General features: G+C 47.4%; 1 protein-coding gene across 1 annotated transcript; it reads right to left on the bottom strand.

The window, feature by feature from the left end:
• Positions 1-335: 335 nt before the first annotated feature.
• Positions 336-13,018, bottom strand: LOC139403886 (very-long-chain 3-oxoacyl-CoA reductase-B-like). Its single transcript, XM_071147077.1, has 10 exons — positions 12,667-13,018; positions 5,187-5,233; positions 4,665-4,740; positions 4,318-4,425; positions 4,042-4,106; positions 3,851-3,895; positions 3,601-3,635; positions 2,684-2,831; positions 1,928-2,077; positions 336-1,580 (listed from the first exon to the last, which is right to left on the bottom strand). The coding sequence occupies exons 1-10, from the start codon at positions 12,842-12,844 to the stop codon at positions 1,473-1,475; spliced, it is 960 nt and encodes a 319-aa protein (XP_071003178.1). The 5' UTR covers positions 12,845-13,018; the 3' UTR covers positions 336-1,472.
• Positions 13,019-13,320: the final 302 nt, after the last annotated feature.

Here is a 13,320-nt window from a genome sequence, read left to right as displayed (position 1 = left end):
GCCAGATAGATGGTTGAACAGTGTTTTGATGTGAGCATGACAGACCAGGAACATGCCAGATAGACGGTTGAACAGTGTTTTGATGTGAGCATGACAGACCAGGAACATGCCAGATAGATGGTTGAACAGTGTTATGATGTGAGCATGACAGACCAGGAACATGCCAGATAGACGGTTGAACAGTGTTTTGATGTGAGCATGACAGACCAGGAACATGCCAGATAGATGGTTGAACAGTGTTTTGATGTGAGCATGACAGACCAGGAACATGCCAGATAGATGGTTGAACAGTGTTATGATGTGAGCATGACAGACCAGGAACATGCCAGATAGACGGTTGAACAGTGTTTTATTGAGGCGAGCATGACAGACTGGGAATATACACGAGCTCTCAACCTTACAAGGTCTTTAACATTGTGGCAATTTGTTACTTAAATGCATCTAAAACAATCAAATGCAAAGCTTTCATTAACACAACCAAATAACATGAGACAATATTAATGTGTCACTTTGGTGAGCTCATAGAGTAAGATAACAGTGGCATTATGCTGTACAACAAAATGCTTAGAGTTCAAAAAACAGACAGTGTGTGAAGCATGTTAAGAAACATCTGTTAACGGACCGCTGACTGCTTGATAGAAAGTAACCAGAACAAAACAGTTGGACAAGACATTTGGTTCAACAGTAAAATGGCCTGAACTGTTTAACAGCTTGTATCTACTTGTTGTTGTTGTTGAGACACTGCCTTGATGACCAGAGAATGGCTTGTAAGTTGTTGGTCTTCAATACAGAAGGGACACCAGTGAGTCAGTTCAAACAAGACCGGGTTAACTCAACCCATTCCCTAGTGTTTTAACTACCTACCATACTGACATGCTAGCAGACACAACCTTCTTCAAAACGAGACATCAATCCATCCAGTATGCAAACAGGAACAGTTCTGTTAACAAGGTCTCCTTAGTCTCCCTTTTGTAGGTTCATTAATACATGATTTGTACACAACAACCTTTTCATTGTAAACCAATCCAGGGAGAACAGCTATTTTCCTGCCCTTTGCCAAATGAGCGTTTCAGATTGACTCAAATCCATTTCTTTCAATATTTGTTTTATTCTGAGTTCAACACGACTCCAACAATAAAACATTTCGAAGGAATAAAGTTGCAACTAGTATTGTTTTTTGAAGTGGTAGCTCACAAGCGCAGCTCCTAATACCTGTCCACAAGAAAAAAAATTCAACAGTTTAATTGAACTTAGTGCATTATGTTTAAGTGCCTGGTCAATGTTTCAACTCCAGGAAGTTCCTCCATAGAGCCGATTAGCCAAGCCAGAGAACTCCGTAGACTAAATTCAACACACTAGCAGTCTGCCAGCCCTGAACCTGGTCTGTGAGGGTTATGGAAGAACGGAGCAGGTGGATTCGTGTTGGTCCCCTTTCTCTTCACACCTGCTCCTCCTTTCCCCTGATCGTACCTCTAGCCCTGTTTCTGTTTCTTCAGGTAGCGTGAGCGCATCCCCAGGTGTAGCCCCATGATGTAGCTGTTCAGGAGCCTGGCAGGGCACAGCACGGTGGTCAGCCAGCCCTGAGGAAACAAAACATCACTAATCTGGTCTGGGAATCCATGCCTGTTAATATCATAATTCGTTGGGTATTTACAGTCTAAATTCTGCATTCATTACTATTAACTTACATCAAGATACTTGCCACTTGAATAGTTCTGCATTTGCAAAAGCATGAGAGCTTCAAGCAATGATCATTTGTGGCTAACTGTCAGAAAAGAATCGTCGTAAACTGATGAGGTAGAATCTGGTGTAACCTGACAAGTAGCTACTTGTTCAACCTTGTGATAAAAACAGTCATCCTGAACCCTAAAAATGTCCATGGAAAAGGACAGTGAAGTATTCTATCCTATGGTTAGCCCATCCCTACCATGACTGCGTGAGGCAGGTAGCCGTTGGTCTGGCTCTGCAGCCCCACCGTGTTGAGCTCCGCGGCCACATAGCGGTCAGGGTTGGGCTTGTCCAGAGTGGCCCGCCGGATCTTACTCAGCTTGGTGGCCACAAAGAATGGCAGGACACTCTGGGGAGGAGAAACGACTGTTACTCAAATTCACATGGATGTTCCCTCACTGGTTTGAAAACAAACTCCTCCGACAGATAAATATGACCAAGCCTGTCCCTCCGGGAGAGACAGTATGGCTGACGTGTTAGGGATAACATTGTGGGGGTTTCTGGGGGGTGAAACAAATGTATATAAACCCTGGATTGCTGATGCTATGCATTGGCCACCGATAGGCTTTGAAGCCACCTGTCGGCCATATTGGCTCTCCCCAGTAGAGCAGTCCTCCATAGGAATGGATGGAATTATACAGCATTTCAAAATGACATGTATTTAAGTGTTTTCTGTTGTTGTCATGGGTACAGTAAGTCATCAATACAACAAGGAAAATGTTTATATAAACAAAGAAATAATTTAAAAACATGCATTAAGCCGTCTCTAATAGAATAAACGTGGCAAAAACAAATGTAGACATTAATACATGCATTTCTATAGCTTCCAACATATATTTTACAATGTTGGGGGAGAGCCAAGATGGCGGCACAGTGGCTTCAACATAGCGCCCCCTATTAGTCATCTAGTGGATATACAAATCATTGGTTAAAACAGGTCAGTCTTCAGTCTCACCTGGATGAGGATCCCTTTGCTCTTGTACTCAGCCTCTAGCCCTCGGGAGAAGAAGTCCACAAAAGCCTTCGAGGCAGAGTAGACCGTGAGGAGGGGACAAGGGTACATCCCACTGGCAGAAGAGATGTTGAGGATGGCCCCCTTTCTCCTGAAACGGGTGACACGCAATCTAATGTTTAGTGGTCAGAGACGACGCCAACCTCTGGTCAGAGACGACGCCAACCTCTGGTCAGAGACGAGTACATGAGCATGGCGAGTATAAGAGTTGGGGAATAAGCATTACACTTTGGGAAGAGTGAGAATCTCTACTGACCAGAGCGGCTCTACTAGCCAACAACCATTCCCTCCCTCGAGAACCCCAGATCCTCCACCGCCGTCCCTCCCCCGAGAACCCGAGATCCCTCCACCACCGCCGTCCCTCCCCCGAGAACCCCAGATCCCTCCACCACCGCCGTCCCTCCCCCGAGAACCCCAGATCCCTCCACCACCGCCGTCCCTCCCCCGAGAACCCCAGATCCCTCCACCACCGCCGTCCCTCCCCGAGAACCCCAGATCCCTCCACCACCGCCGTCCCTCCCCCAAGAACCCCAGATCCCTCCACCACCTCCGTCCCTCCCGAGAACCCCAGATCCCTCCACCACCGCCGTCCCTCCCCCGAGAACCCCAGATCCCTCCACCACCTCCGTCCCTCCCGAGAACCCCAGATCCCTCCACCACCGCCGTTCCTCCCCGAGAACCCCAGATCCCTCCACCACCTCCGTTCCTCCCCGAGAACCCCAGATCCCTCCACCACCTCCGTCCCTCCCCGAGAACCCCAGATACCTCCACCACCTCCGTCCCTCCCCGAGAACCCCAGATACCTCCACCACCTCCGTCCCTCCCCGAGAACCCCAGATACCGTCACCCCCTCCACTTACCTCTCTACCATCCCAGGTAGCACCATACGGGTCATCTGTATAAAGAGAGAGGGATTGTGGGTTTTAGAGCAGAAAGCATGCTGTTGCTTTGGGCTGGGAACCAATCCTCTGCCTCATATGGCAGACTGTGTGTGTGTGTGTGTGTGCATGCGCTCATTGTAGTGTGTGACAGATAAGGCAAATATATAGACATGATTAATCAACCTGTTCATTAGTGTATTACTGGGCTTCCAGTCCCATGATCACTGACCTGGCAAACAGACGTGATGTTGATGTTCACCATTGTGTCGATGAACTGCAAGGATAGAATAAAAAAACAACAACGATTTAGTTCTGGGTTCATCTCTGAGGCGTAATGTTTTCATAGAACAGAATGTGTGAGAAGTCATATTGGTAGACAATAGATGGGACGGGAACAATCACAAGGCCATTCAGACTCACACTGTCCAGGTTGGGAACGTTGAGGAAGAATTCCGGATAGGAGTAGGACATTCCCACATTATTTACTAGGGATAAAAGCCATATAGAACACAGTCAGGTCTTTCAAAGACAACATCATTTAAGGGAATGGAGGAAATGATCAACACATGCCTCTCTGCACTTGATGTTCAACTTCTAACCAAAGGGGAGGCAGCAGCGTTTTAAAAGAGGGCCACACCATCTGAATGATTCATAAAAAACCAACCGTCACCGTCGTGGACTGCCTCTCTCACTTACCCAGAACGCCAACCTCTAGCCCGGTAAGTCCAGCTTCAATCTTGGGATATATGTCCGTCGCACTGAAGTCTACAGTGATGGATTTGGTCTCAACTCCATATTTGCTCTCTAGGAGGGAAGACGCTGTTATTGTAACATTAAAAAAGGTAGTGAAACAACAAACGGTGAGCTTTAGGGAGTGAGATTGTAGTGGACTCATCTGTAAAGATGTGGGGGCTCAGATGTCAATACACCATAGTGAACAGCAGAGGGCCCCGTCACACAAGACAACTGGAGACTGACTCGTTCTCCTCTAGTCCAGGGTTTCCCCACGCCTAATGAACATGCCCCCTGGTGTAACTACTCACCGATGGACTTGGCCACATCATCCAGTTTCTCCTGGGTGCGGCTGATTAGCACAATGGAAAATCCCCTCCGAGCCAGCTGTGGAGACCGACAGAAACCAACACTCAACATGGACACTAAGACCATCTTTAAGACTGGTCGTTAAAGAGGGTCTAACATTCAACAATACTACACACACACACACACACACTGCACCCAGATCCATGACCTAAATCAACAATAGCCATCATCAACAATGAAAAGGACAGCCCTAACTGTTATCAAGCAGGGCATTGATCATGACTGTCAACTGATGGGAACTCCCTTGAAAAAAAATGACTATTTTTTAAATAAATTCTGCCCTGGCTATGCAGCATAAATCCCTCAGCGCTTGCTCGCAAAAGGCAAACCTTTGTATGTGTGTGTGTGTGTCACCGTCACTACTCTGACCTCCTGGTTAAACCCCTCTCTCTCTGATGAGTCACTCACTTTGGTTTTCCCGTGAAGGGGCCTGAAATGTCTGAAACCCCGGGAATCAGTCTTACCTCCTCCGCATAGGCTTTCCCAATTCCATCCGTGGCTCCTGTCACAACTGAGGGGGAAGACGAACAAGGAGAAGGGGTGTATTAATCAAGGGTAAACAAAACACACCGACACTGCTCACAACTGACCCAGAAATAAAACATAATAAACTACATTAAAAGGGGAGAGAACACTGATCCCATTCTAGTCAATAGGTCAAACATGCCTGTGAGTCAAGCAGTACTGAGTCAACTCATCAGACCTGGATGAAATACATGTATACACATACCTAAATGCTGATGTATCGAAAAATGACATGCCAGATGAAAATGATCACATTAACAATGCATTCTGTGTCCTTGCACTGCTACCTGTGGTTCTGTCATTTAAGTGAGCGAGAAGGAAGAGAGAATATTGGTGGTAAAGACCAGACGACGATGGTGATGCAGGTACTGAGACGGAGGGGAAGGGGACAGCAGGACATGGGGAGAGGACAGGCTCCGTGGCATTCCTCTGCCACCCTGGGTCAGGCAGCCTGGCACTGCAGAGACAGCAGAGGCTATATTTAGCCTTTACTGGCTGTCAGTGAGCTCTGTTTTCCACCCATCCCTCCCTCCCTCCTCCCTCCCTCCTTCCCCAGACCCATCTCTCCCTCCTTCCCCAGACCCATCTCTCCCTCCTTCCCCAGACCCATCTCTCCCTCCTTCCCCAGACCCATCTCTCCCTCCTTCCCCAGACCCATCTCTCCCTCCTTCCCCAGACCCATCTCTCCCTCCTTCCCCAGACCCATCTCTCCCTCCTTCCCAGACCCAGACCCATCTCTCCCTCCTTCCCCATCTCTCCCTCTCCTTCCCCAGACCCATCTCTCCCTCCTTCACCAGACCCATCTCTCCCTCCTTCACCAGACCCATCTCTCCCTCCTTCTCTCTCTCCTTCACCAGACCCATCTCTCTCTCTCCTTCACCAGACCCATCTCTCTCTCTCCTTCACCAGACATCTCTCTCTCCTCACCAGACCCATCTCTCTCTCTCCTTCACCAGACCCATCTCTCTCTCTCCTTCACCAGACCCATCTCTCTCTCTCCTTCACCAGACCCATCTCTCCCTCCTTCACCAGACCCATTCTCTCTCTCCTTCACCAGACCCATCTCTCCCCTTCACCAGACCCATCTCTCTCTCTCCTTCACCAGACCCCTCTCTCTCTCCTTCACCAGACCCATCTCTCTCCCTCCTTCCCCAGACCCATCTCTCCCTCCTTCCCCAGACCCATCTCTCCCTCTCCTTCCCCAGACCCATCTCTCCCTCTCCTTCCCCAGACCCATCTCTCCCTCTCCTTCCCCAGACCCATCTCTCCCTCCTTCACCAGACCCATCTCTCCCTCCTTCACCAGACCCATCTCTCCCTCCTTCACCAGACCCATCTCTCTCTCTCCTTCACCAGACCCATCTCTCTCTCTCCTTCACCAGACCCATCTCTCTCTCTCCTTCACCAGACCCATCTCTCTCTCCTTCACCAGACCCATCTCTCTCTCTCCTTCACCAGACCCATCTCTCTCTCTCCTTCACCAGACCCATCTCTCTCTCTCCTTCACCAGACCCATCTCTCTCTCTCCTTCACCAGACCCATCTCTCTCTCTCCTTCACCAGACCCATCTCTCTCTCCTCCTTCTCTCTCTCCTTCACCAGACCCATCTCTCTCTCCTTCACCAGACCCATCTCTCTCTCTCCTTCACCAGACCCATCTCTCTCTCCTCTCCCAGACCCATCTCTCTCTCTCCTTCACCAGACCCATCTCTCTCTCCTTCTTCACCCAGACCCATCTCTCTCTCTCCTTCTCTCTCTCTCTCACCAGACCCATCTCTCTCTCTCCTTCACCAGACCCATTCACCAGACCCATCTCTCTCTCTCTCTCTCTCTCTCCTTCACCAGACCCATCTCTCTCTCTCCTTCACCAGACCCATCTCTCTCTCTCCTTCACCAGACCCATCTCTCTCTCCTTCACCAGACCCATCTCTCTCTCTCCTTCACCAGACCCATCTCTCTCTCTCTCCCAGACCCATCTCTCTCTCTCCTTCACCAGACCCATCTCTCTCTCTCCTTCACCAGACCCATCTCTCTCTCTCCTTCACCAGACCCATCTCTCTCTCTCTCCCAGACCCATTCACCAGACCCATCTCTCTCTCTCCTTCACCAGACCCATCTCTCTCTCTCCTTCACCAGACCCATCTCTCTCTCTCTCCTTCACCAGACCCATCTCTCTCTCTCTCCTTCACCAGACCCATCTCTCTCTCTCTCCTTCACCAGACCCATCTCTCTCTCTCTCCTTCACCAGACCCATCTCTCTCTCTCTCTCCTCACCAGACCCATCTCTCTCTCTCTCCTTCACCAGACCCATCTCTCTCTCTCTCCTTCACCAGACCCATCTCTCTCTCTCCTTCACCAGACCCATCTCTCTCTCTCCTTCACCAGACCCATCTCTCTCTCTCCTTCACCAGACCCATCTCTCTCTCTCCTTCACCAGACCCATCTCTCTCTCTCCTTCACCAGACCCAACCTCTCTCTCCTTCACCAGACCCAACCTCTCTCTCCTTCACCAGACCCAACCTCTCTCTCCTTCACCAGACCCAACTCTCCTTCACCAGACCCAACTCTCCTTCACCAGACCCAACTCTCCTTCACCAGACCCAACTCTCCTTCACCAGACCCAACTCTCCTTCACCAGACCCAACTCTCCTTCACCAGACCCAACTCTCCTTCACCAGACCCAACTCTCCTTCACCAGACCCAACTCTCCTTCACCAGACCCAACTCTCCTTCACCAGACCCAACTCTCCACTGCTGTTGCCTTAAAGCAGAGGAAGACAGGAAGCAGCCAGGCTTTCACTGGGGAGGGACCAGAATGGAGGGAGGGGGATCAGAAAGGAGGGTAGAGAGCTAAAAATAGAACAGAGCGATTGAACAGAGAGAGGGGGGGGGGGGGTCCGTATGGGCGACAGGGGAAGCGTCCGCTGGTTATTTTAAGCTGTTTTAAAAGAATGAAACTCAATGTTTCGAGCACAAGGTATGTTCCTTCCATTTACTCAAAATTAAAAAGTGTCCATTTGAAGAGATGCCATCATAAATATATGCTAGGTCAGGGAAGATGGTAGAAGAATCTACTCATAGGACCTAACCTAGATGGGCTTGAACGGCATCCTTCAACATCCTCATAAGTCTTCAAAATGATCAAGAAATGAAAATGGCTGTAAAAATGTTAGTGCTTCTCGGCCAGACAGCGGGGCTTCTGCTGCTGAATATTCTGAGCTAAAAAAAGAAGTGCAGGTTTAAAATAGCAGAAGGCTGCAGCCTCGTCTAGCACAGTTGCTGCACAGAATACCAACGAGCTGCTGCTCCCAGCGGTTTCTCACACCTCAGCATTCCTTGACCCAAAATATCAAATTGCTATGTTTTTTTCCACATCATGTCCCAGTTATGGTATAAAGCTCATGACTCAGCCCACATTTGTAAATATGCAGCTGATGAAGTGGGCAATATTTAATTAATATCCCAACTTTCAGCAATTATATCTAAATAATGATTTACAAATGTAAAATTGGCAAAGATCACACTTCCAAAGCATATTTGTTTTTAGTCGATTGTAATACAGGCTAGGATTTTTTTTTAAACTTTTGTTTAATTTTTGTTCCAAAAGATCCCCCTTCCTGTCCAACTTGAAGCAGACAGAAGAACACCAGTATGGAACGTAACAATGACCTGAGAACGACCTCCTTCAACCAATGACAGAGAGTGGTCCACTTAATGCTACCAGGGTCCAACAATCTGTTAATCACGCCAGAAATAACTCATGAGCCAATGCCTTTCGATGAAGGACTTGACAATATAACTGTACGAGAAGCTAAATAACCACGGTGTAGAGACAGAGCAGGTGTCGTGACAGAAAGAGACAGGGACGAGGAGGGACGGAAGCTCAGAACAGGATGAGGAAGGGGTAAGAGGCGTGAATGCACAGAAAGATAGTGAATATAGGCCTTTGTGAATGGGAGGAGGGGCTAGAGATATGGACCCTGTGTTACGTGATGCTGCTCCACAACACACTGCCAGCAGTAAAGTGTAATTGAAACAGAATACTCTGACTCCTCAGCCGCATTTATGAATGGCTCTAGTCTTCTTACATAATCAGGCCATTCTCTCAATCACCTCTGCTTCAGTGAGCGAGGGGGGAAGCTGTACAATAGCTATTCACACAGCTTCTAAATAAGCTACATACAACACATGTCAAAATTGGTTGAAATGTCCCCACATTTATAATTTCCCTTTGCTGCAAACTTCAGCAAACCTGTACTTAAAAATCAGCAGAGCAGGACAAGACCGATATTCAGCAGGCCTTGGCAGCTAGCCTGAAATCCAGACCCGGTTGGTGTTAACATACCATTCCTGGTACTCCGTGTCGCATGCCAAACACAGAAGTTTTGACATGTGCTTTAATTTACAGGGGCTTATTTTTCATTTCAAAATGGGATTTCAATGACATAAAAACTTCCTGGAACCAGTCCACTTCTGGGTGTGATCGGCACAGCTGTGTTTTACAGTCACATGGTCAAAGCCCTAACCTGGTGTTTACACTTCAAAGATGGACTCAAATACACTGCTCAAAAAAATAAAAGGGAACACTAAAATAACACATCCTAGATCTGAATGAATGAAATATTCTTATTAAATACTTTTTTCTTTACATAGTTGAATGTGCTGACAACAAAATCAAAAAAAAATTATCAATGGAAATCAAATTTATCAACCCACGGAGGGTCTGGATTTGGAGTCACACTCAAAATTAAAGTGGAAAACCACACTACAGGCGGATCCAACTTTGATGTAATGTCCTTAAAACAAGTCAAAATGAGGCTCAGTAGTGTGTGTGGCCTCCACGTGCCTGTATGACCTCCCTACAACACCTGGGCATGCTCCTGATGAGGTGGCGGATGGTCTCCTGAGGGATCTCCTCCCAGACCTGGACTAAAGCATCCGCCAACTCCTGGACAGTCTGTGGTGCAACGTGGCGTTGGTGGATGGCGCGAGACATGTCCCAGATGTGGTCAATTGGATTCAGGTTTGGAGAACGGGAGGGCCAGTCCATAGCATCAATGCCTTCCTCTTGCAGGAACTGCTGACACACTCCAGCCACATGGGGTCTAGCATTGTCTTGCATTAGGAGGAACCCAGGGCCAACCGCACCAGCATATGGTCTCACAAGGGTCTGAGGATCTCATCTCGGTACCTAATGGCAGTCAGGCTACCTCTGGCAAGCACATGGAGGGCTGTGCGGCCCCCCAAAGAAATGCCCCCCCACACCATGACTGACCCACCGCCAAACCGGTCATGCTGGAGGATGTTGCAGGCAGCAGAACGTTCTCCACGGCGTCTCCAGATTGTCACATGTGCTCAGTGTGAACCTGCTTTCATCTGTGAAGAGCACAGGGCTCCAGCGGCGAATTTGGCAACCTTGGTGTTCTCTAGCAAATGCCAAACGTCCTGCACGGTGTTGGGCTGTAAGCATAACCCCCACCTGTGGACATCGGGCCCTCATACCACCCTCATGGAGTCTGTTTCTGACTGTTTGAGCAGACACATGCACATTTGTGGCCTGCTGGAGGTTATTTTGCAGGGCTCTGGCAGTGTTCCTCCTGCTCCTCCTTGCACAAAGACGGAGGTAGTGGTCCTGCTGCTGGGTTCTTGCCCTCTTACGGCCTCCTCCACGTCTCCTGATGTACTGGCCTGTCTCCTGGTAGCGCCTCCATGCTCTGGACACTACACTGACAGACACAGCAAACCTTCTTGCCACAGCTCGCATTGATGTGCCATCCTGGATGAGCTGCACTACCTGAGCCACTTGTGTGGGTTGTAGACTCCGTCTCATGCTACCACAGGAGTGAAAGCACCGCCAGCATTCAAAAGTGACCAAAACATCAACCAGGAAGCATAGCAACTGAGAAGTGGTCTGTGGTCACCACCTGCAGAACCACTCCTTTATTGGGGGTGTCTTGCTAATTGCCTATAAATTCCACCTGTTGTCTATTCCATTTGCACAACAGCATGTGAAATTTGTCAATCAGTGTTGCTTCCTAAGTGGACAGATTGATTTCACAGAAGTGTGATTGACTTGGAGTTACATTGTGTTGTTAAAGTGTTCCCTTTATTGTTTTGAGCAGTGAATAATAATAATAATAATAATAATTTCACTGGGTGCTTATACTTGTCCTATTTCACACATGTACAAGTCTGTATTAATACACAGTCTGTATTAATACACATGTGAACTGGAAATGTTTTTTTTTTGCAAATCCCACTCGGAGAGTAGGGTCACAACCAGGGTCTACCATAATCAACGGTAACCCTAGAGCAATTAGGGTTAGGTGCCTTGCTCAAGGGCACATTGACAGATTTTTCACCTTGTCGGCTCAGGGATTCAAACTAGGGACCTTTCGGTTACTGGCTCTAAGCACTACTAGGTTACCTGCCACCCCTTATGTAGTCATCCTGATGTGGTAACCCTGTTGATGTAACCCTGATAACATAACCCTGAATGGCCTTGCACGAGCAATAAGGTTGGGTAAACATTAATGTAGCCTATCACTCACTTCTGTGAGAAAAGGCAGACTCGTGTCATGCCAACGCAATACTGATGTGTTGTCGACAAAGCAGAGGCCACAGTGTGTTCCAAAGGACAATAGGGCTGGCCAGCCTTTCCCCTATATGCATTAAGCAGTGAACAACACATTTACAGTAAAACTTAAAGATTTTTCAGGATGGTGAAACTTCTCAGTGTAAACTTTAAAAAACAGATAAAGAATGTAGTGTATATATATATATATATATAAGATATTTGAGAACTAGCCATCACCAAAATAAAAACTAGACAATCAGGGAGATTGGAATTGTGTTCCCATTGACTTAGTTATGTTTGAGTCACTGAAAACATAAGACATAAACAATAGCAAATTGTGTAGAATTGCAGGAAATCCCCTTTAAAAACAGCACAGTTGTCTCTAACGCCAAGAGGACCTCTAAAACTGTGGTCCCCACGCTAACTTTGCCACCACTGCAGAGAAATCCTAGGGGAAACACTACATGTATTCTACTAGCTACAATATCCTACTGATGGCTAGGAGAAAATTGTCTGATTCACACTATAAACTGAACCATATTATACTGGGTCGAGGGTGATTGATTTATCTCACTACTAGCTCTCAAACACCAGGCAGCATCCTGACCTCACTAGACAGTCCTGAGTCATTAGCCTTGATGGCTCATGTGAACTACAATTCATACACTGTGTTTTAACGTTTAGACGCGTCAATCATCGCTTGAGATAGGGCTTTCGAAACACATGACAATTATCTTTCATCAGCGACTAAATAAATCTTCAAAGAAAAACAGCAGGCAATAAAGCAAACGGTGAGGTCACGCAAACCTTGTCTTTATATAAATATTGCTTGCTAGCTACTCACCTGCCCATTTTCCGAGTTTAGCAGGTGATACCACCCGTCCATTCCCCAACACCCAAACTCTGAGCCCTGACAGCAAACGACATACGGAGCACACTGAGAAATAGGCCGCAGTCAACGCGCCTATCCAGAAGAGCGGAGTCTCCACCGCCCGTAGTAAAGTCTCTCCAGTTGACGACATGATATTTGCACACGGCTTTCACAACTAATTTGTGAGATCAAATGTATGGATTTACAAATGGCTGTCTACAATACGTGCATCTATCGCAAAAGCCTCTTGTACATGATGCAGCCAGTAACTTTAAGCTCGTGCTTTTATATTTGGCTTTACTTCCGCGTCTGACACTTCCGCATTCACTGGTTTGCAGCACCGATTTGTTGACGTTGGAATCTGTCAAAACATGCTCCTTTTCGATTCGTTTATATTTGCGTCAATTCGTAGAGCAGCAACGACATGTGTATCGACAGCCATTCTCATTATTATTATTTTTTTTAATCTTCATGGACGAGGAAGGCGGGACCAACACTTTCATAATATCTGACTGGATGAATATTTATGACACCAGATATTCACATTTCTGATTGGTTTGTGCTGTAATATTATTTCACTAGATCTGGCTAACCCTGTATATAGCTTTCATTGTTGTCTGTGTTCAA

The sequence above is a fragment of the Oncorhynchus clarkii genome, unplaced genomic scaffold (assembly GCF_045791955.1).
Source record: "Oncorhynchus clarkii lewisi isolate Uvic-CL-2024 unplaced genomic scaffold, UVic_Ocla_1.0 unplaced_contig_12719_pilon_pilon, whole genome shotgun sequence".
NCBI lineage: Eukaryota > Metazoa > Chordata > Actinopteri > Salmoniformes > Salmonidae > Oncorhynchus > Oncorhynchus clarkii.
This window is presented reverse-complemented; position numbering and strand designations above follow the sequence as displayed.

What these genes read in the sequence shown, in the direction of transcription:
- LOC139403886 (XM_071147077.1), bottom strand. Translation starts at nt 12,844, where the DNA reads ATGTCGTCAACTGGAGAGACTTTACTACGGGCGGTGGAGACTCCGCTC. An exon ending in GCTAGAGGTTGGCGTTCTGG is followed by an intron (nt 4,107 to 4,317) that starts GTAAGTGAGAGA and finishes TTTTATCCCTAG; the next exon opens with TAAATAATGTGGGAATGTCC. An exon ending in CTACCTGGGATGGTAGAGAG is followed by an intron (nt 2,832 to 3,600) that starts GTAAGTGGAGGG and finishes CACCCGTTTCAG; the next exon opens with GAGAAAGGGGGCCATCCTCA.